At 41.6% G+C, this 27,410-nt stretch overlaps 1 protein-coding gene across 1 annotated transcript in view; it reads left to right on the top strand.

Moving 5' to 3' along the window:
• The window catches only part of Wnt2 (Wnt family member 2), a 46,181-nt gene extending 19,089 nt beyond the window's left edge, over positions 1-27,092 (top strand). Inside the window, exons 4-5 of the mRNA XM_031381232.1 lie at positions 4,850-5,114; positions 22,613-27,092. Of these exons, the coding sequence (XP_031237092.1) occupies positions 4,850-5,114; positions 22,613-22,842 (495 nt within the window). The 3' untranslated portion in view covers positions 22,843-27,092. The remainder of the gene's footprint in view (positions 1-4,849; positions 5,115-22,612) is intronic.
• The last annotated feature ends 318 nt before the right edge of the window (positions 27,093-27,410 follow it).

The raw sequence follows: 27,410 nt of genomic DNA, 5'->3' as shown, positions 1-27,410 counted from the left end.
TGGGCTTCTCTGCTTGAGCTGGGCTTTTTTGCTTTCAAAGATAAGGGCTTGGTTTTAAAGTCTGCAAATAGACATAGAGGTAGCTCCTACGTACAAATGTTGAGCATGCTGTATATTTACTGAAGTGGAGGAATGGTTCGAAGCTAGTGTTGCAGTAAATGTTATTTGGGGGTTTCTACATCACCTTAGATCATATAGTTCCCAAATAAAAGAAACAAAGTTTTATATTTCTCTCTCTCTCTCTCTCTCTCTCTCTCTCTCTCTCTCTCTCTCTCTCTCTCTCTCTCTGTCTCTGTCTCTGTCTCTTTTGGTTTTTGGAGACAGGGTTTCTCTGTGTAGTCCTGGCTGTCCTGGAACTCATTCTGTAGACCAGGCTGGCCTCAAACTCAGAAATCTGCCTGCCTCTGCCTCCCAAGTGCTGGGATTAAAGATGTGTGCCACCACTGCTCAGATATATTTCTTATATTCCAGAAAAAGGACTACAGCCGGGTAGGTATTAACCCTTGTCTTAGTCAGAAACCTTAGTGCAGGTTTCTATTCCTGCACAAACATCATGACCAAGAAGCAAGTTGGGGAGGAAAGGGTTTATTTGGCTTACTTCCACATTGCTGTTGATCACCAGAGGAAGTCAGGACTGGAACTCAAGCAGGCCAGGAAGCAGGAGCTGACTCAGAGGCCATGGAGAGATGTTTCTTACTGGCTTGCTTCCCCTGGCTTGCTCATCCTGCTCTCTTCTAAAACCCAAGACTTCCAGTCCAGGGATGGCACCACCCACAAGGGGCCCTACCCCCTTGATCACTAATTGAGAAAATACCCCACAGCTGGATCTCATGGAGGCACTTCACCAACTGAAGCTCCCTTCTCTGTGAAAACTCCAACCTACGTCAAGTTGGCACACAAAACCAGCCAGTACAACCCTCTATGCTTTTTTGTCTACTTCCCTGCCTATAATCCCAAGATATCACTTCCCATGTTCTGCCTGAGTGGTTCCTACTGCATCAGGCCAGCCCTCCTAGCCATGTGCTCAAGATCCACCCCATGGCCACTTCTGACTTTTTCCTCCTCTCTCCTCTTCCGCCTGGTCAAGGCTTATAAAACAAAAACTCATATATGTGAGGTGAGGATCTGCTTGTCTTGGTGCAACTAGATCTTGGAGTGCAGATTTTAGCATCTGAGTACAAGCAGCACCAGAGGATCCCACTACAGCTAGTAAAAGAGTGAACTGTCTTGAGGTCTGTCATTAATCCACAACTTTGGTACTTTCAGGTGCCAGGTCAGCCCCTCCCCCAGAGGAGGGGGCCTAAATATTGAGGAAAGATTACTGTCTGGGATCACAAGAGATCTGAATGTTGGGCAAGTCCCAGTTTGGCTTATTGAGCAACTTGGCACAACAGTCGTCAGAACCCAGGGCCTCACGTCCATCAAGACTGTGTGTGCAGCTTCATACACGTTCCTACTGCTGCTCTCCTGGCCTTTGTGTCATACTGCTAAAAAAAAAAAAAAAAAAAAAAAAAAAATCAACTAGAGACAAAGAAAAAACATTTTTCCTCCTATCTCTTTAAAGAGTGAAAGAGACTTTCTTCCAAGTCCAGCACCCAGCTATCCTTGAATCCCATTGATACAAATTGAATCATTGCTTTCTAAAGGCTAAGAAAAGTCAGTGTGTTAGCAGTGAAACGTCCATCCATGATTTAGGACTCTGCTGGATGAGAGAGCTCCTAGCAAGCCCTGGAACACACAGCTTCCCAACTCCTGAATAAAGTAGGTAGTCAATAAGGGAGGAAAAGCGCCTATACAGATTAACAACAGCATCTGGCCCTGCCACCAGTTTCCTAAGAATTGCTTAGGCGTATTTTTAAGATCCAAACTTAATATGCACATCTTCCCACTAATCATATAAAAATATCAGCTTTGAAGTTTGTCACCTGGAAACTTAGCATAACAAAGGCAGGGCAATGATGTCTCCTGTTATATTTAGAGCTGGGGGGGCTGCTTATAAGTGAATAGCCTGGCTGCAAGAGAAGTTCAGGAGGAACAGAAAGCGCTAGGCATGCAGGGTGCTGTGCATGGGTGATGCCATCAGATCTCAGGAGAGAAGCTTTTCAATAAAGTCAGAGAGCCTAGAAGATATCCCCGAGGCTGTTTGCCTCAAAGTCTACAACTGGATGGTCCAGTGAGCCTAATATGCAATAAAAAAAGGCATGAGAGAAAGGGAGATTCCAGAGAAAAAGATCTCATTACGATGTCTTTTACAGATGCCCAGGTCCACATAATGTGGAGAATCCAGTTCTTTATCTTGACCTTCCATGCTTGTTCATAATAAGAGGGACAGATCCCAAGTATACAGGGGCACATTCTACTGTGCTTGCGTCTGGCAAAGTCAGGCACGCGGCATGAAGGTCAGTGCTCCACATTGGAAGGCAGCGGTCAAGTCACATAACCAAACAACCTAGGGCTATTGTGATACCTTGCCTGGAATTGTTGTTTCCTTAGCCCTTGAGTGCTTTTGACACATGTCCAGGCTAATGAATAAATTGAGGCTGACTCCTGGAATGAAAATCCTCTCTGCTCATGTGAGTCTATCATTTTTTGGTCAGGTAGCAAGCCTGTACAAGAAACACATCAAGCATTAGTGCAAAAGACCATGGTGAGGTCTTTAGGGAGAGGCACCTGGAAACTGTGTACCTGTGAGAGGCCGAGGTGGGTGGTTGAGACTTGCTCTTCAAGCAGTGAAAGTTTCAGCTACCTTTCTGTCAGCCACCTCTACACTTCATGTTGCATCGATAAAGCAGAACCTCAGAGAATGCAGAGCATAGTTGAAACTCCCACCTTCAATTTCTTAGAAAGAGAAATTCTGAGAATTTTGCTCAGATAGTGCTTTGGAGAATATCAAGGGACCTACCATTCCTTTTGCCTAGGCACATCCTCCAGCTACTCTCTAATTTGGAGATTCAGACCGACTGGCAGACAAGCTCCACTGTGCTGTTTCTGGATGAGGACCAAATCTAGGGACTGGTGTCCTAAACAGCCCTTCTTGGCATCTTTGGCTTTGAATTTCCAGTATTCACAGCCCATTAGCACCAGTAGCATATTAAGAGACCTTCAGATATTGTTAAAAATAAAACTTTGAAAAACAATGAAGGAAAGATGAGAAAAAAAACTTAGGAGAGAAAAAGAACTGGTTAGTTCTTGGAATATGAATCCCATGAAACAGAGAACCAGGGGTAGGGGTGGAGACCTATACCAGGAACATGGTATGAGGAGACATTTTTAGGTCTACATCACTGTTGTTGATCCAGGAGATTTTAGCAACTGGGTTTGCTTTCAGCTGTTATACATGTATCCCTGAAGTTCAGGCATATTGCATTGTCTCCACGATCCATGGTTGGCCATCCATACAACAGCTTGAGGTTTTTCTGCAGACCTTAAGCATCTCTTCTTCTCTCTTAAATATGTTGAGGGGCAATGAGGCAGGGCAGGAAAAACTTACTGAGTCTCTGCAAATGAGACCACATGGCAACTCATCCCAATGCCAAAGCAGACATTGATTTGGATAGTTCTGTGGTCTACCTGCCCTTCCCTGAAACCACAACGCTCATACCCACTGGAGATCAGTCTTCATGTCAGGACCTGCCAAGATAGGCTTGTCCCAGTTTCTCTTCCTTCCTAGCAAGAAACAACATGAGCACAGCTGGACCATCTAAGCTGCGTCACTTGGCCAGAGCTGTGAGATAACGTTGAATTTAGGGTCAGTCTTAGTACAATATGGTTTATCCCTCACTAGCTGTGTACTTTAGACAAGAGCATACTATCCCCAGGATTCACTCTTCCTCCTCCTAAGGTTATAAGGGTAGCATAGATCTGATGCAGTGCATAAGACCACTGAGAGAGGGCGTACTCTGCAACCCTATGTGCCCACCATATGGCAAGCTTTCCACATGTAGCCTCTTACTTTCAGTGACCCAATTGCAGGATCACTGAGAGATGAGTAATTGCTTTATCAACCAGGTTGAACATTCCTCACATAACAATCTAAAATTAAAAATGTCCCTAAATATGGAATATTTTTTATAATGGCATGATGGTATGAATGGAAAACCTTCTACCTCATTATATAAGACAGCTTGTAATCAAAACATAAGCAACTCAAAATGCAGTATAAAATTACCTCCTGGCTATGTGTCCAAAACATATATGTAAATGAATTTCCAGTTTATACTAAGATATCATCTCAAAGACATCTCATATTACATATGCAAATATCCCCAAATTTCAAAACGCCAAGATCCGTAACACTTTTGGTTTTAATCATTTCAGATAAAGGAATCTCAACATTGTAGTAGTATGCATTTTTGAGATAAAGATGCTATTCTGTAAAAAAAAAAAAAAAAACTACATTTCCTCTAGCTTTAAACTATTAGAGACAGAGACAGAGACAGAGAGAGAGACAGAGAGACAGAGAGAAGAAGGTAGAGAGAGAAAGCATGTGATGGGGAGTTGTTGGGAAAGGGAAAAGAATATTATAAAAAATACTGTATGAAAAATGCTTTAAATTAAAAATAAACAAGTAAGCTGCTTTGTGCCCTATAAAATAGTGAGTGTTGGTTATATGGATTAGAAATAGATTGGGGTTCAGAGTTGGAGTCCCCATCATTTCTCAACCTATCTCCCAATGGCTGCAGTTACTAACAGTGTACCCAAGGTGACCAGCAAATGGCAAGTGAGGCTCTAGAATCCCAGGATCCAGCCTTCTCAGAGCTACTTCTCTATAGCACTGAGGTAGGGAAACACATAGCTGGGTCCTGTACTTAGACTGCCCAACTGAGCTAGCCTCTGTCTTTTCCTGCAGGCTGTAAAGCGCTTTTTGAAACAAGAATGCAAGTGTCATGGTGTGAGTGGCTCGTGTACTCTGAGGACCTGCTGGCTGGCCATGGCTGACTTCAGGAAAACAGGCGACTATCTCTGGAGGAAGTACAACGGGGCCATCCAGGTGGTCATGAACCAGGATGGCACTGGCTTCACTGTAGCCAATAAGAGGTTTAAAAAGCCTACGAAAAATGACCTCGTTTATTTTGAGAATTCTCCAGACTACTGTATCAGGGACCGAGAGGCAGGTAAGTTAAGAGAATTCCTTTCGACAGCAATGTGGTACAACCTAATTGGATGCCTGTGTTTTTCAGCAGGCCATTTTGTGTAATTGCGGGTGCCTGCCCTCAGGTTCCAGGCTTGTGCTCTGTCTAATTCACATTGAGACTGCACAGAAAATTCATGCAAGCAGTTAGAGGAACAGGTTTGATAGTGTGCAGATTCTGAAGAAACATGAACTAACAAGAACATACATGGCAAAAAGTCAAACTATGCAGATCAGCAGAATTCTTGCTCGCACAGAATTCTAGTTAAGGGGATGGGTAAGCGTTCCGTGTACTTTGCCCAGCATCTTTCCTGTGATCCTAGGCTGAGCAGGGTACAGTTTTGTAATAATCTTCCCCCATGACAAATCCTCCAACTATGACTCTGAACTGGCCCCAGGGCTTGGGAATTTAACCCTTTCAGAAGTCTGCTCTATTTCACAATCCCTTGCTCTTTTCCATTTCGCAATCTGCTCTTACAATTGTCAAGCGCTTTTTTTTTTGTCTCTTATTAAACTATTTTTAAACTCTTATTTAATACGGCAAGAATTTATCTCCACTTTTTTGGCCATAGGTGTGTTTTATACAGGGAGTGGACTTAAGAGAGGCCTCATTTATTAAAGCCATGCCCTTCCTTCCCAAATAACGCTTTCTCCATCTTGTACTCCAAGAGACATTCTTCCAGTCTGAACCAGCTGTCCTCACCTGTCTACTTTTATAGACATATGCTCTCTACCTTTTACCCTCAAGGTCCGTGTTAGGCTGCAAAGACTCCTCTGCAAAGACTGTAGCAAAATAAGCACCACTGGACGGGTCTCAGTGGACAGGGGGTAACGGTAGCCACAGCCCATTTTGGCTCAAGCCATGTGCTTAGTGGGATGCAATGCCATTTACTATCAGGAAAAAATATCCTTCGTTTTAGATTCTAAGTTTGTTTTCCCTTCGGAAAGAATTGCAAAAGAGACAGTAAAACAGTGCAGATGCAGCCAGCTGCTAAAGCTAGATTAACTGATAGGCAAGATGATCAGGAAGCATTGTAAGAAGCCTGGAGCCCTTTGCTTGCCCTTGAGTTGTTGAAGTTCCTCTGTCATTTGATGAGTTAGCTGCTGTCTGCAGCCTGGGTGCATGTTTGTACATGGGGCATATGAATTCAAGACTGCTGAGTGTAAGGACCTGATGCTGTGCCCCCCTCTGCATTCTTGCCATGCTTTGGGACTGCTACCAAGTCATCCTACCTGTCAGACAACAGGCTTGATGAAACCTGTTGCTTTCCCATAAATCAACCCAGTGGACTATGTCCCTTCTTTTCTTCACTAGCTACTTAACTCTGAGCAGTCCATGGGCATGGGAATCACCTTAATCATTTTAGGTCCCAGAAATAGACACTTGTACACTGAGCACTGTCCTAAGGCCTTTGCATAGCTACCTGTTCTTGTTGAATCTATGAAGCAGCCCTCAGACATCAGGGCATTGGAAATTTTTACCTGAGGAACACGACACAAAATAATGGGTGCTCCTTAACGATCACCACCAACCAAACTCTCAACCTAGCTGACATAATCAGATGAACAGCCCTGGGTATCACTGTCTACATTGGACATCATGTATGAAAGGAGATGCATGTCTGGCCCCATGTTTGGCCTAAATTTTGGACCTAAGAGAACACATTTGCTTCATCTATTTCCTAAGCATGATGGTAAAAAGATCTTAAGACCGAAACTTCATACCAGATCTAGAAAACATGCTGTCCTACAGGGGTTTTCTGGTTCCTTGATTTGAAATAATTTTTATAGTGAAGGAAATAGTCCTACCCGGTGAGTATTTTCTTCCTTGTTGGTATTCAGGGAACTAAAGACTGCACTTTCTTGTCATAAGAAGGGATTTCTGAGTGCAATCCCTGCTGGCCCTTTAAGCTAGTGAATTAATTATTCTTACATACTTCATTCTTGTGTGTGTGTGTGTGTGTGTGTGTGTGTGTGTGTGTGTGTGTGTGTGTGAAGTGCATGTGAGTGTTGGTACCTGCCAGAGGCCAGGAATGTCATATCCCCTGGAGCCAGAGTTACAGGTAGTTGTAAGTCACCTAGCATGCACACTGGGGTCCAAAGCTGGATCTCCTGCAAGAGCAGTAAGCACTATTAAAAGCTAAAAGCCTGAAAGTCAGCCCCCTTGATCATAGAGACATAGATATATCTGCAGTGCCCACTGCACACCATGGCTTGGTCTGCACACTCTCACTAACTCTCAGCCATATGCAATGCCCACTGCACACCATGGCTTGATCGGTGCACCTCACCAGCTCTCAGCCCCCTGCTTTATAGGAGTGGAAACTGAAGCTCTTGGAGGTTAAGAACTTTTCAGGACTGTCTGTCTGTCTGTCCTTTTCAACATTTTATTCTGCCTCTAGAAGTCCTATATACAAGGGCCAACAGTTAAAGGACTGGCTTCCATGGTAAGATATATAATTTAATCTCTTATTTCCATACTTTCTTAGAAATATTTTGACTTATCTAATTTAAAATTAGGTCAATATTTTGGTCCTTTTTTGTTTTTGTTTTGGTTTTGGTTTTTTCGAGACAGGGTTTCTATGTGTAGCCTTGGCTGTCCTGAAACTCACTCTTTAGACCAGGCTGGCCTCGAACTCAGAACTCAGAAATCCACCTGCCTCTACCTCCCAAGTGCTGGGATTAAAGGCATGCGCCACCACCACCCGACTTTTTTTTTTAATTTGTTCTTGTTTGTTTGTTTGTTTGTTTTTATGTTTTTTGTTTTTGTTTTTGTTTTGAATATTTTGGTCCTTGAATGGTACTGATCAAATAGGAGCCATCCTGGTCTCCTATTAAGTACCCAATGCCAATACAATATAACAGATCACATTTCTAATAAGTTTACCAGATTATTTGTATTTTCTGAAATAAACTGAAATGATACCATTTATAGCTGTGCTTGAGAACATGTGACCTGCAGTGTTTCTTTTGTAATTTTGGTAACTACATGTGATTGTTTTCATAAAAACAAGACTCAGAATGCCTTATATGACACAGGCAAAATTTCAAGTTATTAAGAGACTATTTTTGATAGCTAATATTTGGATTATGCAAATAGTCACAGGTGTGAGATGCAGAGACATTTGCTTCACCCGCACACTGGTTGGATTTTGAGCTTTATCATGTGACTGATGGCTGTCTTCAGATGGGGGTCTTCTGACCAGGATAACCTTCTTAGTGTGTGCTCTACTAAAGTTGGTCCATACTACACTGCATGTTTCTGGGCAGGGAATCATCCTGGAGCAGCCTTTAGCCTCTGTTTATGGAGATAGAGAGACGTGAAAGATAATTCTGAGACCCATGGGAATGAAGGCTTCCAGCATCTAACTCACAGAGGGTGCAGGTCTCCCTTTGTGAAATAAAGGTATTAGGTCTTTCCATCTCCACAAAGGATGCAGCCAGCATGAGTCTGCCACAGAATGAACACACGCTGTGCTAGAATAACCTTACTGACTAGACAAGCTCCAATATAGACCAAAACTTTGTAGCCACATTTAAGTCATGTCATGCACTCCTCTTGTTTCTTTGGCTGTTTCTTTGCTTTCTTTATTCAAATTCATAGTCACTCTCCCCTTTCTAAACGGTTGATTTTGAGTCACGAACACTTATGCTCAATTTACTGGGCACTTTCTCCCTAAGAGAATTACAAGGTGGAGCATCAGTGGATGGGTGAATGAGTGGTGTTTGAACTGCTTGGTTATGCTTTTCTGTCTCCCTGCATTCTGTTCAGATTAAAAGAGCACAGGACTGTCCTGGAGTGGTCTCCAGTTGGGTTTGTGCAGTGTATCTGCAGATCTGCTTCATTATCCTCCATAATTCTCCATTCTTCCTCAGAGACCTGCTGGATCTGAATCAGTAGATCCTCATACTTTTCAAACGTAACAACAAAGTTTGGAAAATCAATGATTTGGTGGTCCATGGTCTTGGTTTACTCCTTTTATCAGAGAAGAGGAAACCCAAGGCTCTGATCCTTAGAAAGGGTGAAAATTGTTCTTATTTGTAGAGTTCTGAATAGATGTCACTCACTCAAAAAATACCCCCTGTCTTGGCTCATGGGGCATAAAATATTTTTTTTGATGTGTAGAAACTCTACTACAAGTAACTTGTTTAAATGATTTCAACCATTAAGACTTCTGCTGCAATTAGCTTGACATCTTGGTTATCAAGTCTCCCGTGACATAATGATACCATGATGAGTGAATTTTGATGAGAAGAACTACAGAGTGGCTAACTTGAGTGATTCTAGTGAGGACAGATCTCACTCAGTATGGATGCTGGGAGCACGGGTTGAATTCCTGACAGGTCAGGTCTGTTCTATATCCTTACATGTATATACCCTAACTCTTGGCAGCAATCCCCCTCATTTTCATGTCAAGAAAATGAGATCCCAAAGTTTTATAATTTGTCCAAGATTTCATTGCTCGGAACTAGTTAACAAATAAAATGAATAGATACAAACCAAAACAAAAATCCATACTTTTCTCACTATACCACTTTCCTTATATTTGGATTCTTTGGAAAGTGTGTGTGTGGTGGTGGGGGGTCTTCTATAATAGAGATACAGTATAAAGATATGGGACTTTAATTTGGTGGTGCCCACAAAGCTGAGAGTTGAAATCTGATGACAATTAAACAGCCACATTTAAATTATGTTGAAACCCTTTTCGATTAGAAGCTTTCCAAGATTTTTTTCTTTTTCTTTTCTTTTGTGTAGTATGGATCCGTGAATGTGTACATTCCTCTGCATGCACATGAGGACACCACAGAAGATATTGTCTTCCTTATTCCCATGAAGCAGGATCTCTTACGGAACATAAAGCTTGCCATTGATTAGATTGACTAGCTAGAGAGCTTCCTGGATCCTCTCATTTCTGCCTCCCAATAATATGACTATAGGTACACACAAGCCATGTCTGGCTTTTATCTGAATGCTGGGGATTTGAACTCAGCTTCTCCTGCTTGCACTTCAAGCACTCTTTTGCACTGAGCCATCTACCCAGCCCACCACATCACGTTTTTTTAAGGGAATATTTTTAATTGTTCCTAATAAATGATAAGGGAAAAACCTTGAAGAAGAAATTGTAGAAATAATAACTAAACATGTACTCTTATTTTTCTGTTGAAAAGGGCAAATATTTTCTGATGGCCGACTAAAAATACCTCCATTTGCAGCACATTTTGCTGGGGTACTAGCAACTGCAAGAGGTTGGGCATGTGATATTTTGCAGGCCAGATTGGAGGCCACATCTTAAGAGAGGGACTTTCTGAGATGAGTACTGGTGGCTCTGGAGTTATCTAGTCTGTTGATTGCCCCCAGGCATCTGTAAATCAAAGCAACCCTTCAGTTAAAGATAGGTCCATCTGTAATGAAGGAATGCCGCCCTCCTCTGCAGAGGGTGTGTCTGCACCTAATCACAGACCACTTTCACTGGGAATGATGTAAAACCCTGACCTGGGCTAGAGGTCATCCTGAGGTCTCTTCTCCAACCAGAGGAAACAAATAAGCCTCCACCTCTTCCCCAGTCAAGTTCAAAACAAATGGAACTCTTGGGTAACATGTCCACTAGAAACCCAAAGCTGGACAGGCAGCTGTTCCTGGTGTCAGCATTTGTGCCTTCTTTTATGAACTATATTTGGCAAAGAACTCCTTGAAGCCCATGGCATTCCAGTCCTAAAATCACTGTGTTCAGAGAGACTCATATTCTAGATAAGTCTTGTGTTGTGGCCTAGATTGCAGACACTCGCAAATACCGACTATATCCTGGGCATTACTAAAAACAAGGAAATAAGACTTTAACCAATGGGTGAACTCTATCTAAATACTGCTAATGTGCAACCCATCCCAAGACATTTTAAGTCTTTCATTTCTTTACTGAACAAATATTAATTGAGATTGTTCTATGTGCCATAAACCCTGGTAGTGCAAAGGCAATGAAGGCAGAGTTGCTTGGTCCTTGTCCTCAAGGCTTCATCTACCATGTGATTGTTATAGGTAGTCCAAGCTGTGCCAGGCAACATTATATAATCTAGGTAACAGGGAACCCTCAGTCTCAGATGGGTGAAAAATAATGTGTCCTAGGCCCTGATACTTGCTCCATTGCTACTAGGACTTTCTGTATTCCTTATTTTGACAATATAAAGAAGTCACTCATTGCTTTATACTTTGACACAGAAATTAATGAATGAATATCTAAAGGGTACAAGGAGAGCCAAACCAAGACTGTATTGATATGTTCTAGTGAGGCTTCTAAACCATCATTTTCACAGAAAAATAATAAATTACACTCTAGTAAACTATCTTTTAAAATTTGCAATCTTACAGCTTTCAATATCTCTAGCCATACTTTTGTTCTCTTGCCTCATCCTGTATTTAATTCCCTCCTTAATTGATTGATTTAAATTCCTCATACTATAGTCACTAGCTTCATTCAGAGTTGAACTGATTTGTCCCACTCAATAGTTATTTTTCTCTAAAGAAAATGGAACTACCACTGATGGCTGCAGTGACCAGGCCATCAAAATGCAAGCCAATTGACATTCCCCTTTTATGTGACATGTAACCCACATCAGGACCTTGGAAATGTATAGAGGACCTGTCTGCTTCTCTATGTTCATTGCTATCCCAGAGGCCCAAGAAGAGCTCAGTTTCTCCATTTATAGACTGTGCAGTGTTTGATTATTAGTTACCTCTCTGCCCCACCAGGCTCCACTGGAAAACCCACGTTGGTAGGAACTGTCTCTTTTACTTACATCCCCAATATCCAGCAAATAAATGTGGTGAATTGAGCAGAATGGCAAGTTGTAAACCACATAGAATATTGTTCATTCACTAGCTGAATTCTATAGATTTATAGCTCAAAGATAGCTTGGTCTCCTTGAAGAGCATTACAATGCATGTTTTTTGGTTTTGTTTGTTGTTTGTTTTTTTCAATGATTATAGTGCACAACCTGAAAAAATTTCCATTTAGGCTTGAGTGTTAAATAGGACTTTTGCATTAGTAGGTATCTTCCAAGGGTCATGATTATGTTATGTTGCTTGTCGACCCTTTCTCTGGACAAGAGAAAAGATGTCAAATAAACACAGCAACAGACTGCATCTCTGGCTTTCATTGCTCTGGGTACTCAGCTCTTTTACCCATCATTTGCTAATGGTTACTTCATCTGATTCCATTGATAACTAAAACAACATGCTGTTCTGTTTTTAATTCAATGGAATATATATGTGTGTGTGTGTGTGTGTGTGTGTGTGTGTATTACACTATATTATATATAGCCCAATGCAGATATTCTACAAATATGCTATCTTTCAAAATATATAAAAATAGGGTATACAAAAATGTTAAACTGACACTGGCAATCAGAATGAATGTAAAACTTGGTAAACAAATTTTAAGTCATTTTCTATATCCAATTCTTTGACATCATTTGAACCATTAACAACAAATTAATTATCAAACAGGTAAGTTGTCTTTTCTGTGGGGGGAGTAGGTGGGAGGAATAACAAAGCATATTTCTAATTGCTATACTAATGGTTGCAGACAAAGTGATTTTTTAAAGTACATTAAAATAATAAATTTAATTATTTTCTTTTAGCCTTCCCAGTGAAATCTACTTTGTAATGATAAATCCCTTCTTCCATTTTCCAGCTTATGGATATTTCCCATTGTTAGGGAGCTATCAAGCCTGTATTATGGAATAGGCATCTTAAGGACTACAAATTGTTCTTCACTACTGTTTCTACTGATTGGGAAATCATGGAGAAATTGACTTCTCTGCTTTTCTTAATGTATGCTTCACCTTGTAACCTCTAGTGTTCTTCTGATTTAGCACTGAATAAAGTGCTCATTTGACTCTGGTTTATAGTTCAGAACATTTACCTGGTGCCACAAACTCACTTAAGTTATCAATATGAATTTCTACCATTTCAATATAATCTATGCTCTGATATGGTACCACACATCTATAATATCGACTCTCTAAGAGACTTCAAAGTCAGCTTGGGCTACAAATAAAGCCATACCATCAAAAAATAAATTAAAAAAAGAAAGAGAGAAAAAGAAAAGAAGAAAGAAAATAAAAAAGATCCCAAACTAAATGTATAAAATTAAAAAGAAGAGGGTGCCACATTTCTTGCATGTACTCTCTGGACACTAAGAGAAACCATTTAAAGAGGGGCAAACTTAACTGCTGATATGTATCCGCAAACTGGCAAATGCTTCTTTGAAAAGTGTGCCCTCATCCGACAATGGGAAGGCTGTTCTTGGTTTTTAAGAGATTGCTCTTAATTAACCTAGTATTTAATGAAAAAGCAAATATGTTTTGGTACTCCTTTACTTTGCGGTGTACAGAGGAAAGACTAAGGCCCAACCTCTGTCCCAAACAAGGTGGGGTAGAACATTCTGAAATACAGACCCAGTTTCAGGAAATATATTCTAGATAGACCTTTGATAGGTCCATGGAACTTGTGCAGACTGGGTGCGCTCCATGGGAGGCATTAATGTGGGCTTGAATCTTGACAATGTGAGAAAATTGTGTTTGGGATGCAGGGAGAGAACAGCTAACAGATGGGGGTGACTCTTCAAAAGAACGGTCTACATGACTTCAATAACACCGGAAAATCACTTAGTTCAGTAAGGAATTGATAACCTATTTGGAGAACATGGGGGTTGAGAGGAGTTCACGGAAGAAGAGGTGGGGTTAGTGTGGGGGTGAGGAGGGAGAGAATAGGAAATAACTTCGACCAGGCTAGATAGAGCAGGAATAGAAAGTCTCTCAGAGTCTGGCCATAGCAGTGTTAACTCCATTGTAGGATTTGATAGCTCAACAGGACATGGCTTTCCTTTGCCAGTCAAACCTTCGAGATAAGAAAATGAATAAAAATGAGTAAAATCATCTGAACTAAGAAGATATTGCCTTTCCTAAGTAGCATTAGCTTTGCAGTCCTTCTTGTGAAGACGGGGGAAGGCCTGCAAGTAGATGAATGTGCGGTCTCTAACATTTGCTCTGTAACATTCTTTTGTTCCCTCAATAAATCTGTGTCATTAATGACAACGTGTAAGTCAAGCAGAGGAGAAACAGCCTATTGGATGACAAGCTTAAGTGAATCTTGCTTTATGCCCTAATGGTCAACATATGGGCCTCCGTCGGCCTGAGTGGCAGGAATTTGTGAAGATACAGGCAGAGGGAGAGAAGGAAGAAGGGGAGGGAGAGGGGCAGGAAAGGGGAAGGGGAAGGGGGAGAGGGAGAGGGAACGGGGTGAGCAGCGCCTTTCCTCCAGGTTCCAGAGGTATGGGTCTGGGAACTATTAGCCAAAGCCCTCTGTTCCTCCTCTGCTGTCAGGAAGATGCATGTTGGTGGAGACAGAAATGTTTTTACACTGGGAACCCTGACTCCATTATTAATTTTATAGCTCTGGGGATGGGATGCTTGATTCTGTAAGTTCCCTTGATATTGCCCCACCAAATATGATATGTGGTCCCAAACACATGCGATTTAGAAACTTCCCTTCTTCGCCTCTTTTCCCATGCATATGTGCATTCTTACTGTGAGCTGGGATGGGGATGCAACATGGAGGAAGAAAAAAAGGTGCATTTAGCCAGAAGCAGCATCTTACACCTTCCCATGATATATGCCCTCCCTGTCTGCAGAAACTGCCTGCTTATTGATGGACATAGAGGTTAGGCAGCCAATCTGAACCACTGTTTAGGATAAAGATGACAGGAAAGCTGGAGTCTGAACCCACAGTACTCTATGTCATGGGACTGAGCACTGTCACCAGGCTGGCAATACATCTGGGCACTTCACAACCAAAGCAAAAGAACCCGTGAACCGCATAAATCAAAGCAAAACTAGAGACTGTTATAAAGCAGCACGACTTTTTTAAAATAAGTGTGTTGATTAAAAAGCACCCAAGTACATGTTTGACCTTAAGAAGATGACAATTTGGGAGACTTGAGTAAGAGGACCTTTAGCTAAAGCTATTTTTCAGCTGTTTAGTTGGTATTTTAAAGCCACTATCTATGCTGACTGAGAGCTTGAGTTTGGATCTACAGAACTGGCCTAAAAAACAGACACAGTAGTGATTGCATCTGTTATCACACTGGAAGCTCAGGGGGCAGCTAGCCTGATATAGTGAGGAAGTCCACAAGTGTGGCCCTGTTTCAAACAAGGTAGAAGGCAAGGCCCAATACCCAAGGTTGTCCTCTGACCTCTACACATACTTGCACTCTGTCTCATACAGACACACATACAAACACACCCAACACATACGTTGTTTTTAATATGTAAAAGAGAGAGTATTAGTTCAGGGGAAATGCAGCCTAAACCACCATGTTAATCAGCCCTTTTTATTTTCTCACAAAACCTTAAGTGACTAAATAGCCTACAACATGTCATGAATTTCTGAAAAAGACCCTTTCTCCCAGTCCCCCAAAAGGCTAGAAATCAGATTTTTTATAAGTTCCTTGGAGGAGGGTAGGGATGGGATGTGAAGTCTTGAGGATCAAACCTATGGCCTCACCTGTGCTAGGCAAGTATTGGAACACTGAGCTACGTCCCCACATTTGGGTTTGGGGATATTGTCTCACTGTCTAGACCAGGCTAGCCTAGAACTCATAATCTTCCTGCTGTAGCCTCCCTAGTACTGGGATTTTAGATGTTTTCAACTCCATGCATCTTATAAGTTCATTTGATAAAAAAAAATTAAAGGACAGAGCAGGAAAGATACTTAAGTATTATTCATGCTCTGTTTGCTATTTGTGTAATTCTGAGCAAGTCACTGCACCTCCATGACCTCTGTTTCCCCGTTTACAGATCAATGATGGTAAGAATATCTGTCTTACAAGTTTGTGGGAATTATTTCACTTATCACAGGGCCCACACTATATAAATGTTCAATAAATTTTACATCTATCATTATGAACAAAAATGTAGAAGGGGGTATAAAACATAATCTGGAAGATAAAGAGAGAAAAAGAGACTAAATTGTTAAAAATTAAGAGGAGAAAGTATGAATAATCTTCACCTCTGTTCAGTTTTGACAATGTGAAACCTGCCTTAAGACTTAAGGCGAAAAGATTTAACTGAGTCTTTCCCACTCACAGATTCTGCAATGGACCAAGCAGAAATAAGTGACTCATTAATTACCATATTGGTGCTTATACCAAAAATATGTAAAACTAAGAAAGCAGATAGATGATAAAATCCAGCAAGCCACTCACTGAACACACATGCACATGTGTGGATACATAAGCTTCATTCTTGCCTTTAATTCTAAGCAGAGTGGTGCCACTCTGTTTTAGAATGATAAAAAATAAGTATCTGATATTAATTAAATGTTGGTTCAAATAATTTAAATTCATAGAATATTGCCATTATTTAAAATTTTATAGACATCAATAAACACATATACTTTTTATTTATTTATTTTATTAGATATTTTTCTTTATTTACATGTCACATGATATCTCCTTTCCCAGTTTCCCCTCTGAAAAAAAAGGAATAAAATAAAATAAAATAAAAATAAAACAAAAACAAAAACCCCTGTTCCCTCATCCTACCCTGATCACCATCCCACCCTCTCCTGCTTACTGGCCCTGGCATTCCCCTACACTGGGTCATAGAATCTTCACAGGGCCAAGGGCCTTTCCTCCCATTGACGACCAACTTGGCCATCCCCTGCTATACATATTCTGCTGGAGCCATTAGTCCCACCATGTTTCTTCTTTGGTTGGTGGTTTAGTCCCTGGGAGCTCTGAGGGTACTAGTTAGTTCATATTGTGTTTCGTCTTAAGGGGCTGCAAACCCTTCAGCTCCTTGGATCCTTTCTCTAGCTCCCTGTGCTCAGTCCAATGAGCCTCTACTTCTGTATTAGTCTTTTTCTATTTAAAGAAAAGGAAAGATTGGTGATAGGTCATTATAATAGCACAGTTCCATCGCTCTAAGCCTTAACAAGTGTTCTATGATTCCATTAAAGAGAAGCAACAGCGGCCAATTTCACAGAGAGCCTGTACTCAGCTTTGAGGAAATAGCTCCACACTCCACTCTAGTGGCACAGGTGCCTAAACTGCCCTTCTACCCTACAGTCTAGAATTACATCTAATTACATCTAATTAGAGCTTTATCCAAAGAGGGACCAATTTGTAGACTTTCCCTAGGCATCCTCATCCTCTCTTGCTTCATAGAATGCTCTGGGCCTCGCTGTTGGCCCATTCCCTACACCCTTGAACCTCCGGGAAGCCCACTAGAGCTCTAGGCTATTGTTCGTATATCAGTGGCTCTCAGTCTTCAAAAGTTCTCTTTTATCTTCCTTCTTCTTGGCCTCACTAATCCCAGTTTGGGAAGCAATGGTGAGCAACATGTTGGCATTACTTCTGTTTTGAGCATTTTATAGTTGAACAATGAGCTGATAACACTTTGTTGCATGTTTTTGTTTCACAAACCAAAGCCAACTTTTGTCTTCTATTTTTTTGTTTTTTGTTTTTGTTTTTCCACTAGGAATTGAAGTCAGGGTCTTGCTAGGCAACACTCTACCAGTAAGCTCTATCCTCAGCTCTCTTTTTCACAGTTTACTTTGAGACAAGGTCTTACTGAGTTGCTTAGGCTGACCTTGAACTCATGCCATGGCCCAGGTGTGCTTAAATTTACTATCATTCTATCCCAGTCATAGGCCACTAGGTCTGGCTCTGAAATCATATTTAGATGAAAATTTTCCAATTGCCATTGCCTCGTCTTGCCTTTTCTCCCTGGGTTTGAATAGTGTGGATTCAGTTTGACAACCAATCCTTGGTTCAGAAGAAGTCCTGTGCCAGTTCTGCTTTTGAGAAACAAAAACTCTTAGATGTCCTTAGACTTCATTCAGGTCAATGGGAAAAGACCATTGGATTTTTTATATAAGCCCCACAGCCTGATCTAGGAACAAGACACATCACTTCACTGTTCCAGCCCTCTCAGATTGACAGCCCAGGAGGAGGACAAAGAATTCAAATGTGTCACAGTATTGACAAGAGTTTGACAACTATGTTTTGGTGAGATGAAAGAATGTTTATTAGCATGCAAAACTTAAAGAGAAAACACAAAACATTACAAATTGAGTCACCCCTGGAGTGCCAGGGTCTCACTCACAGATCTTTAGCAGTAGTTCCTACCTCCTGAAAAAGATAACCAAGCTCATGATCCCCATTCCAACTTGTTTCCTGAATCCCATGGTATCTTTAACAAACATTTCCCTAGTCACAGAAAACTCAATATGCTAACAACTAAACTCATTGGTACTTAAAGTCTTCCCCTTCCAGGCACTTCTCTCCTTGGGGAATTGCTAGTACCAATATGACTGCTTAGACCCAAACCTCAAATCCACTCTGGACCCTTCTTATCCCCATCCCATCCATCCATCACTCACCATATCTACTGGTCCTGTCTCTTCAACTAACTTCTCTCTTTCTCACCATCAGTGTCTTAATCTAGGCCATCTTGTGTCATGATCCCAGTTCTGAATGGGTCTCTAACTTATCTCCCTGCCCTTATTTTGACTTGCTTCAATCTATTCAGTCTCCACACATGGCTTTGCCTTCACAAACACAAGTTAAGCCATATTGCTCTTTGCATGAACAAAGAGAAATCTGTTGCTCATACAGTAAAGTTTAAATTCCCTGCCCTGTTATCTAAAGCCATTGACAATGCAGCTTTTACTAACATCTTCAACCTCAGCTCTTTTACTCTCCCCTTTGACCACTGAGTCACAGCCATATGGAATGCCTTTCTGCCCCTCACACAAAGCTCGTAGCTTGTGTGGCCTCCTCCTCTTTACTTCCGTCTTCCTCAATTTCTTCCTACTAACATACATAACACATGTGGGAAAGTTCAAGTAACACTAGCTGCTTTCACTATAACCATAATATATGGAGTTTTCTCAATTAAATGTATCCATATAACTTGTGCCCAGTTTATAACGTGAAAGAGGCCTGGTATTCTAGAGGCTTCCTCATGTACTTTGTCCCCTCCATCTATAAGAAATATCAGCATCCTAACTTCAAATATCCATGACTACTTTATCCCAATTCTATTCTCTGTCTAAATAAAGACTAGGAAAGCCTGTGTCATGTTGATGTGTAATGATTGACCCAAATACTTAAGGCCTGAAATGATCTTTAAGTCCTAGCTTTATCTATCACAGTCTCCACAGCTGTCTTTTAAGTCTCCTTCACCATCATGCTCCTTGAGGACTTGATTGTCTTCCACATAGCCTTTGCTTCTACTCTCCCTTTAACCTATAGCGTTATTGCAAGTATATGCCTCTCTCCTTACTGTGGAGCCAAATGAACATGTTTTGGTCATTTCCTACATGACCCCTCCACCTCTATCCATACTTCAATAGATAGCCAAATGCCAGTGGCTTACCTTCTGAGGCCTCTCATCCATTATCCTTCTGTCTCTCCTCATGGACTCTTGCCTAGACTCTTTTCAGAGCTCACATTTGGCCTCCTTCCTCTTAGCCATTCTAACAGACTTAGGTATGTTTTTCTTGGATTAAAATCTACACTGGTTTTTCACCCACCATAGACTAAGACCAAAGCTCTGCCAAGGCAAAGAACTCTTTAACCTGTTGTTCCAGTCTTCTTTTCTATGGTTTTGTAGAATACACACCCTGTTCTTCAGTCATACTGATTCTATTCTCTCAAAAACCTGTCTGAAGCATTTCTGCTAGGAGCTTCTTGTGCCTAGAAATGTCTTTCATCCCATTATTTGCCTAAACATCACCTCATACTTTACATTGTCTCTCTAGTGCCACCTTCTTGTTAAAACTGTGTAGTTAAGGATGCTTTACCTGGTCCTATTCCCTTCTACTATTATTCATACTAAGAAATATCACTATGATGATGATGTAAGTCCTTCAGGGAGGCATCTTTATTTTGTTCACTGATAATTAGGTCTCACTGAACACTTGCTAGATAATGAATAGATGTTTAACATGTGTTGAACACTTATTCTGATAGGCACTTAGACATCTAATTTTATCCCATCCTCACTATGGAAGAATGAGCTGGTTTTATGCCAGCTTTGCAAGAGAGAAAAGGGAAACTTACACTACTTGCCACAACCATACAGTTGACACAGGGCAATGCTACAAGCAAACCCTTGATTGCCCACACCCTGAAGTCCTTGACTTTACAGTCTGAGCCTTGTCTGCCATGATGCCCTGCATTAGATTCTATTGTGGCTTCCAGTAGGTCATTAGCAGATGAAATAATGATCTGGAGGCTGTGGTAGTATCTCCATGCACATTTATCTCTTCACTACATTACAGGTCTGCTGAGGAATAGGAGCTGGGTCTTAGTCACTTTATGTTTTTCCTGCCTTCCAAACCCCAAGAAGCCAACACAGTATCTTATATATATTTATGTCTGCTAAATGTCGATCAAATGAAATAATGGGTGTGATGTTAAAAGGTACCATTTGGCAGTGTGTGTCCTTTTTGCACAGTGATTTTTTTTTTTTTAGGAGACTGTCCTGGTGGTTGCCCTGAATCCAGGCCCAGCTGCTGCCTCTTCTAACCCTTTGCTTCTTCAGCATGATGTAGGCTCAGGGCCATCCCTGGCTGACCCACCCTCCACCCCGACCCGGCCCTCTGCCATCCTTCCTGTCCTCAGGAAACTCCTCTGTCTGTCTTCCTGCTTTCGGCAGCTGATCACGCACAGCAAGTCTGGTCCACCCTCTGCTTTTCTTGACCTCATACCCTGCCTGAACCCTGTTGTTTCCCTGGTGATGCTGCACAGGCAGAGCAGCATGACGCTCACATAGATAATTTTCATACAAACACATAGTGATAAACAGTGTCACGAGGTATAAGTGAAAAAAATTAATTCACTATCTTTTTCTCCCTGAATTTATTTTTCTTCTGCAGGTTTGCCAGTTGTTTTGCATTGTGAGTTGTACTACAAACAGGAACAGCTAATAAGCTAACAGGGGCAGTTAGTAGAAGGATAGCAAGCTTTAGCTGGGGTTGTAACTCAGTGGCAGACTGCTTGCCTGGTATACCTAAAGACACTGTGTTCAAACCACTTTATAAAAAAAAATCCCAGCATCTCTAGGTCCTCTAAGGATGGTGTGTGGCCAGGCCTTCAGAAGAGATGGAAGCAGAACCAAACAATATAGTCTAACTTAACAAGACTCCTTTTCCTGGTCTGGCCATCACTGTCTCTGGACATGTGCTTTATTCATGTTTTCCTGTGGCTCTCTCCCTATCCACAGAGCTCAACACAGATCTCAGGGGCTGGGGGGGCTACTGAGTTTCTGTATGGCAACAGTCTGCTGGGAAGTCTACCTTATTGGCCCAGGATGACTCAGGTACCCACCCATGGTCCAATGAAGAAGGTGATGGTTGAAAACATGACAACCAATGGCTCATCTTGGTAGGAAAGATCATTGTAGAAAAAGTCATTGCAAGCTGAAAGAAACTCTCTGAAATTGTCAGGCACTCTTGATTAGCCCAGGGACAAAGTAAATACAAGTCTTTATATCTTGTTAAGTCTTATTTCTTTGTTTGAGATAGGGGATCATGGTATGTTCTAGAGTACTCTGGAACTCAGTATACATCTACCAGGTTGGTCATGAACTTTGCAGTGATTGCGGGCATTATAGATGTGAGCCACCATACCTAATTCTGTCCTCGAAATCCCTTTTTTTTTAAGAAACAGATCCATAAATATAGACTCCATTTAGCAACTATAACATGGATTAACTAATATGACATTGATATAATGTTACATTTGTCCTTTGAAGGGTAGGATTTATGGCCTCCAATAGGTATTTCACACACCTCCTCTGGGCTCCTAACCTGCAAGAGGGAAAAGAAGGGTGATGGGTAAGGCCAGGCTATGCCCTCCTTCCTCAACGCCTCACACGAATGAGACCTTCTTCCCCGCAGCTACAGTTTGGGGTCTCTGTCTACTAAGTCAGTGTAAGCAGGTCTAGGGAAACGGACTCTTCTCCTTTTCAAGGTTCAATACTTCCTACACTTGGAGAAAGCTGACCTTGGCCACAGCTTCCTTTTTGTGATTTGAAGTTGGAAGAGGAAGAAGTCAGATAAGTCCTTTTTTTCTTTCTTATCTAGTCATGCTCACCCAATAGCCCTTCGATGTAATGCCCAGTAAGGGTAAGATGCAAAGTCAATCCAATTGAAAGAAAGTAAGAGCTTTAGATTCAGATGACCAAAAGAAAACCCAAAGTTTCTGGTTTACTTTTTCTAGCTGATACCCTCTGGACACCTCTCAGCTGCATAGAGAGACAACCCAGGGGACTATAGAACACAAAGTCAGTAAGCTATGAGGAAGTTGGGCTAGGCTCTGTTCTCAAAGGCAAACCTCATGACTCTTCTGTCAAGGCCTATTGTTGTATTCTGCCCAGATGTTTCCAGTGACATCTCTCTGGCTTGTCTTCCAGGCTCCCTGGGTACAGCAGGTCGTGTGTGCAACTTGACTTCCCGAGGCATGGACAGCTGCGAAGTTATGTGTTGTGGGAGAGGCTATGACACATCCCATGTTACCCGGATGACCAAGTGTGAGTGTAAATTCCACTGGTGCTGTGCCGTGCGCTGTCAGGACTGCCTGGAGGCCCTGGATGTGCACACATGCAAGGCCCCCAAGAGTGCCGACTGGACGACTCCTACATGACCTCAGCGGAGGTCATATTCTCCCTTTCTTCCCTCAAGGACTCCAATTACATCTGCAAGGACACTGGACCTCTGGGTTGTTTTCAGGGGGCTGTTTCTTAAGGCATGTAGCCTTCATCTCAACAGAAACCCCTTTCCCCTCTTTGGGGCCCCAGGACTGGGATCCACCTGCTGCACATGAGTATACCCTATTCTGTCTATCTTGGGCATTCTGAGGTCACCTCTTTTCCTGCTGATTTCTTTTTGGAAATGGCATGACAGGTTGTTAGAGGAGGAGGGCCATGGCCCCCCACCACTGTCACCTAGACATTTCCTCTTTCTTCTTTGGCTGTGGGGAGAAACAACATCACATAGCAGAGGAGTTTTCCTCTGGGTCTTCCCACAGATTCCAACAGTTCAGAATGTCCATGCTTCCCTCTGGGGCTCTGGGTAGGTATGGAAAGCAGAATCGACTGACACCAAAATTTCCTCCTATTTTTTAAAAAGACTAAGCAAGGGCTTTAACAAAGTGATAACTGTTGATACCATTCTTGGTGATTGCCTAGAGAAGGATAGCTTCCAATAAACATCAGGTTAAAAAATGTATGTTTTCAAAGAATTTATTGGATATTAAGCCCGGATACCATAGGGTCAGAATGTTTGTCCTTTCTGACCGTGTTATGTTGAACATTCCTGTCAGCCAACACCTTAGAAATTGATTGTTTTTCCTCACTGTCCCATCAGTTTAAGGACTCTTAAGAGATAAGACTTCTCAGTGTGCTCTGTAGAGAATCTGAAGGGGGAATAAATGATCTAACAGTATTATATAACTACTGGGTAAATATGGTCTAAAAATAATAATACTAATAACTTTGTGAGTGGAATATCATAAATATGATTGTATGGGAAAAAAGAAAGAAAAAAGAGCAAAGAAAAAAGCAAAGAAAGCAATAAAATCCTAGTGAAATTTTTGACTAAGACTACTTTGCATATGCCCTCACTTTGCATATGCCCACTTTGAGGACCCGTGTAGTACTGACAGAGAGGTCTTCAGAGCCTAGGAACCACTTTCCCATACTCAGATGCCCATGAGAGCTATGTTGTATGTTGAGGAACATTGGCTAGGATCCACCAACCTTAAGGCCTGATACTCCTGTGTTTGTTTAATGCTTGCAAGATGTAAGAGTGCAGCCTAGAGAAAAATAGCACATCACTTCACCTTTAAAGCTGGTAACACTACTGTACCACATTGCAAGTGGTCTGTAACTTGGAGGCCATATTTAAGTAATACAGCTGTAGTTACAGGAATATCCGTGTGGAAATAGGGATTGACTTCTGCTGGGAGAAGACATTCAGAGAAAAAGGAGAGGCTGTAGGCCCCAATTTATGCTTTTAATGTTAGATGAAAGAAAGTGAAGTTGATAAGTCTACTTCTCATTGTGCTGCATAATCTAGTTCTTCCTCTACATATAATTTCTTCATCTAGCTGTATTAGCTAATAGGATGTCTCCCAGTATACAGCCAGCATCAACTGGTACTTTCTTGATGTTTCATACTTTGCCCTTCATTTTTTCCATCCTTGTCCAAATCTCTCAGCCTGAAGCTCATGGACAGCAAATAGCTGGAGTTCTTGTCAGAGCTAGTGTTAGCCTCTTACCCATCTTAAAATGACTGAGCTCCAATACTGTCCTCTACTTCTCCCTTTCTTCCCTCTCCTTCTAGTGATAGAAGTCAAATCAGGGTCTTGTCCTTGCCAGGCGAGTACCTCTACCACTGAGCCACATCTACATCTGTTCTCTTTGTATATCATGAATTCAGTAAATAGGAGCAATGAGCAGGAAAGTGGCAACTCAGAACTTAGCATGGGGAAGGCCTGGCTGGGTCATGGCTCCCTGTATCCTGGACACTGGGAAAGCTTTCATGAGGGTCCCAAAGCTGCCATCACTTCTTGCTACTAAGTGAACAGTGAAATCTTAAGTCCATGGATATCTTCAGGATGGGGAAGGTGTCTACAGGATAGCAGCTCCTTCCAGATCAGGCAATAGAGCTGTAGGGATCCCTGCAAACATCAGCTGGAACCCCAGTATGAATAGGACTTGAAAAAGGTTAGTTTGTCCATTCAAAGGAACAAGTTTCTCTCAGACGAACTGACAGAGACTACAGAATTTTTGCCTCCGGTGGATATTTATCTCTTTTTAATTATGATTGCTGAGATGTTAAATTCCTGAATTTCTTTTTATGCTGAGATATGTCCCTCTGATAGGCATCAAGGAACCAAGGCCTATCCATATGAAGCCCATAGACTTTGCTCTAGTATGCAAGGACATAGGACCAGTCCCTGCAGAGAGCAACGGGTCTTCCCTGGGGTGGGGCAGGGGAGGAGCAGAGAAGCAAATGAAATGTTCTCATCTGCTTCTATTTCCTAAAAAAAAAAAAAAAGACATTTATATTTGAAAAGAATTAAAACAATAACTCCAAACTCACTTTCTTTAGGGTTTAGTGGAAGATTGATATTCTGGAAGTCAGAAATACTCTAAGACCTTGATTATCTTGGGTCATTATGAAAAGTCTATCACACTTTATTAGCAAAACAAAACAAGGAAGATGTTCATTCAGGTCAAACTTCCATCAAACTGACCCCCCCTGCAAATTGAAGTCATACTATAAATTGGTCCTTCAGGCCTTCGTTAACGTTAATTAATTTCCTGCACTATCTGAATATATTTCCACAATACATCTTGACTAGTTTTCTAGGGTTTCTATGGAATAATCATAACATAACCCTAAGATTTAGCCTGTGGATGGCTTTTTTCAACAGATTTTCTTTACTAAAGTTGTTTCCATCGCTTACTGACAGTTGTCTATCGTCTGGATGCTTGCTTTGTCAAGTAACCTTCCAATTATAGTACCCTCCCACAACCCCTTCTAGTCTGAAATCAATATCCTATCTCAAGAGGTCAGTTCTCCCCTCAAATGTCTTTAGTCTGAGCAGGAAAGGACCAGATCCATAAGCATACTCAGTTCCCAGTGTGCTCCTTCACTACCTGACAGATTTCCAAGGAAGGGAGAGGGGGAAGGGACACAAGACTCTGCAAAACATTTCCTATTTGGTGTCACCAGGTTGAAACAGACACCTGAGAGATGAAGTTATTCCACTTGAGTGACATCAGGTGATGCAACCAGATATAAAGAAAAGAACCTGCCAGTTTTGTCCATCTTTGTCCACCTTTCAAGTGACTGGCCAAGCTCTGTAATCATGGGTAATGGCATTTTCCATTCTTGTTGGTCGTGCCTGCCCTTTCTGATGTTGTTGCTTCCCTCCCATCAAGCACCTTCTTCCTGAGAGTCAAGGGCCCTGACCGGAACTCAAGTTCCCTACCCATTGGATAGTTCTTTGCACTTGAAATCATCAACATTTATTGCAATCATCACTATCAAATTCCTTCACCTTAGAATTCCTGCTCTTAAAGAAAACAAACTCAAGTATTGGGTTGTTTTATCAAAGAAGACATCGTTAAAGTCAGAATACTTCCCAATGAGCAGATCCTTTGTAATTTAGAGAAGATCCTTGCCATCTGTGGCAGAGTTACAGCAGACCATCTCAGAGTCCCTGCATGACTGTGCTTGAACACCCCTGGACCATATTCTCAGCTTTTAGAGGTTGGCCTGGGGCTTGTGTCTCACACAGTTGAAATACATTCACCCATCCTTGCCACATACACATACCTCTTGCACGATTTCAAAAATGAAAGCTCAGAGAAGTATACAGAACCCTCTTTTGTGACTAGTTCTGTTTTTCAGTCTGAGTTTCCTTATCTTAAGAGCAACATTTGTACTTAATAAACAGACCTCAATAGTTCTAAAACTGGGATATAGCCTGGCAGGCATGTGTTGAACTTCTGAGAAGAAATGCTTGGCTGTGAGCTGACAGGTAAGGCAAGGTGACTTTGACCTTCTCCTCCTGAGGCAGAGGCAAGTCTCACTCACCCTTGAGAATGGGCTTTACATTTTTTCTGGGGATCAGCAAAGTGACAAGTAGTTTGAAATCCAACATGATCATTATTTTTCTAAACTATAGTAATTTCTAGCCCTGGCTGTTCTGTTTTGTTTTTCCTTTCTCCCCAAAATTCCCATGGATTCCTCTTTAACCAAACCTCCCACTTCCATAAGCTAATAAAAGTGTCACATCGGTTGTTATAAAGAACTATTGTTATTTACAAGTTGGCATTTTCTGTGAAATCAAAGCATAATAAAGTGAAATTTTGGTGTTAACTTTGTTATTTTAGACTCTTGGTAGTCTTGCCAAAACTCTGCTAAGAAATTATGTCCAGGTTGTGTGAACTATTCCCTCATCTTTTCTCAAGAGCAGCCTTCCAAGAACCCGCTCAAGAGACATCTTTCATGCTTATAAAGAGTATCAGAGAAAACAACTGATTTACTTTCCTGATGGCTGTGCACTTGAGGGAATAGAAAAGACTTACATTCAGGATTGGAATATTATTCCGTTTTGTTCTGTTTCACTATGGCTGCTTTGCAATGGTGGGTGCCTGTAGGTGCTAACATGCCATAGGTAGCCCTAGTTATAAATAC

Source organism: Mastomys coucha, unplaced genomic scaffold (genome assembly GCF_008632895.1).
Source record: "Mastomys coucha isolate ucsf_1 unplaced genomic scaffold, UCSF_Mcou_1 pScaffold20, whole genome shotgun sequence".
Lineage (NCBI taxonomy): Eukaryota > Metazoa > Chordata > Mammalia > Rodentia > Muridae > Mastomys > Mastomys coucha.
This window is presented reverse-complemented; position numbering and strand designations above follow the sequence as displayed.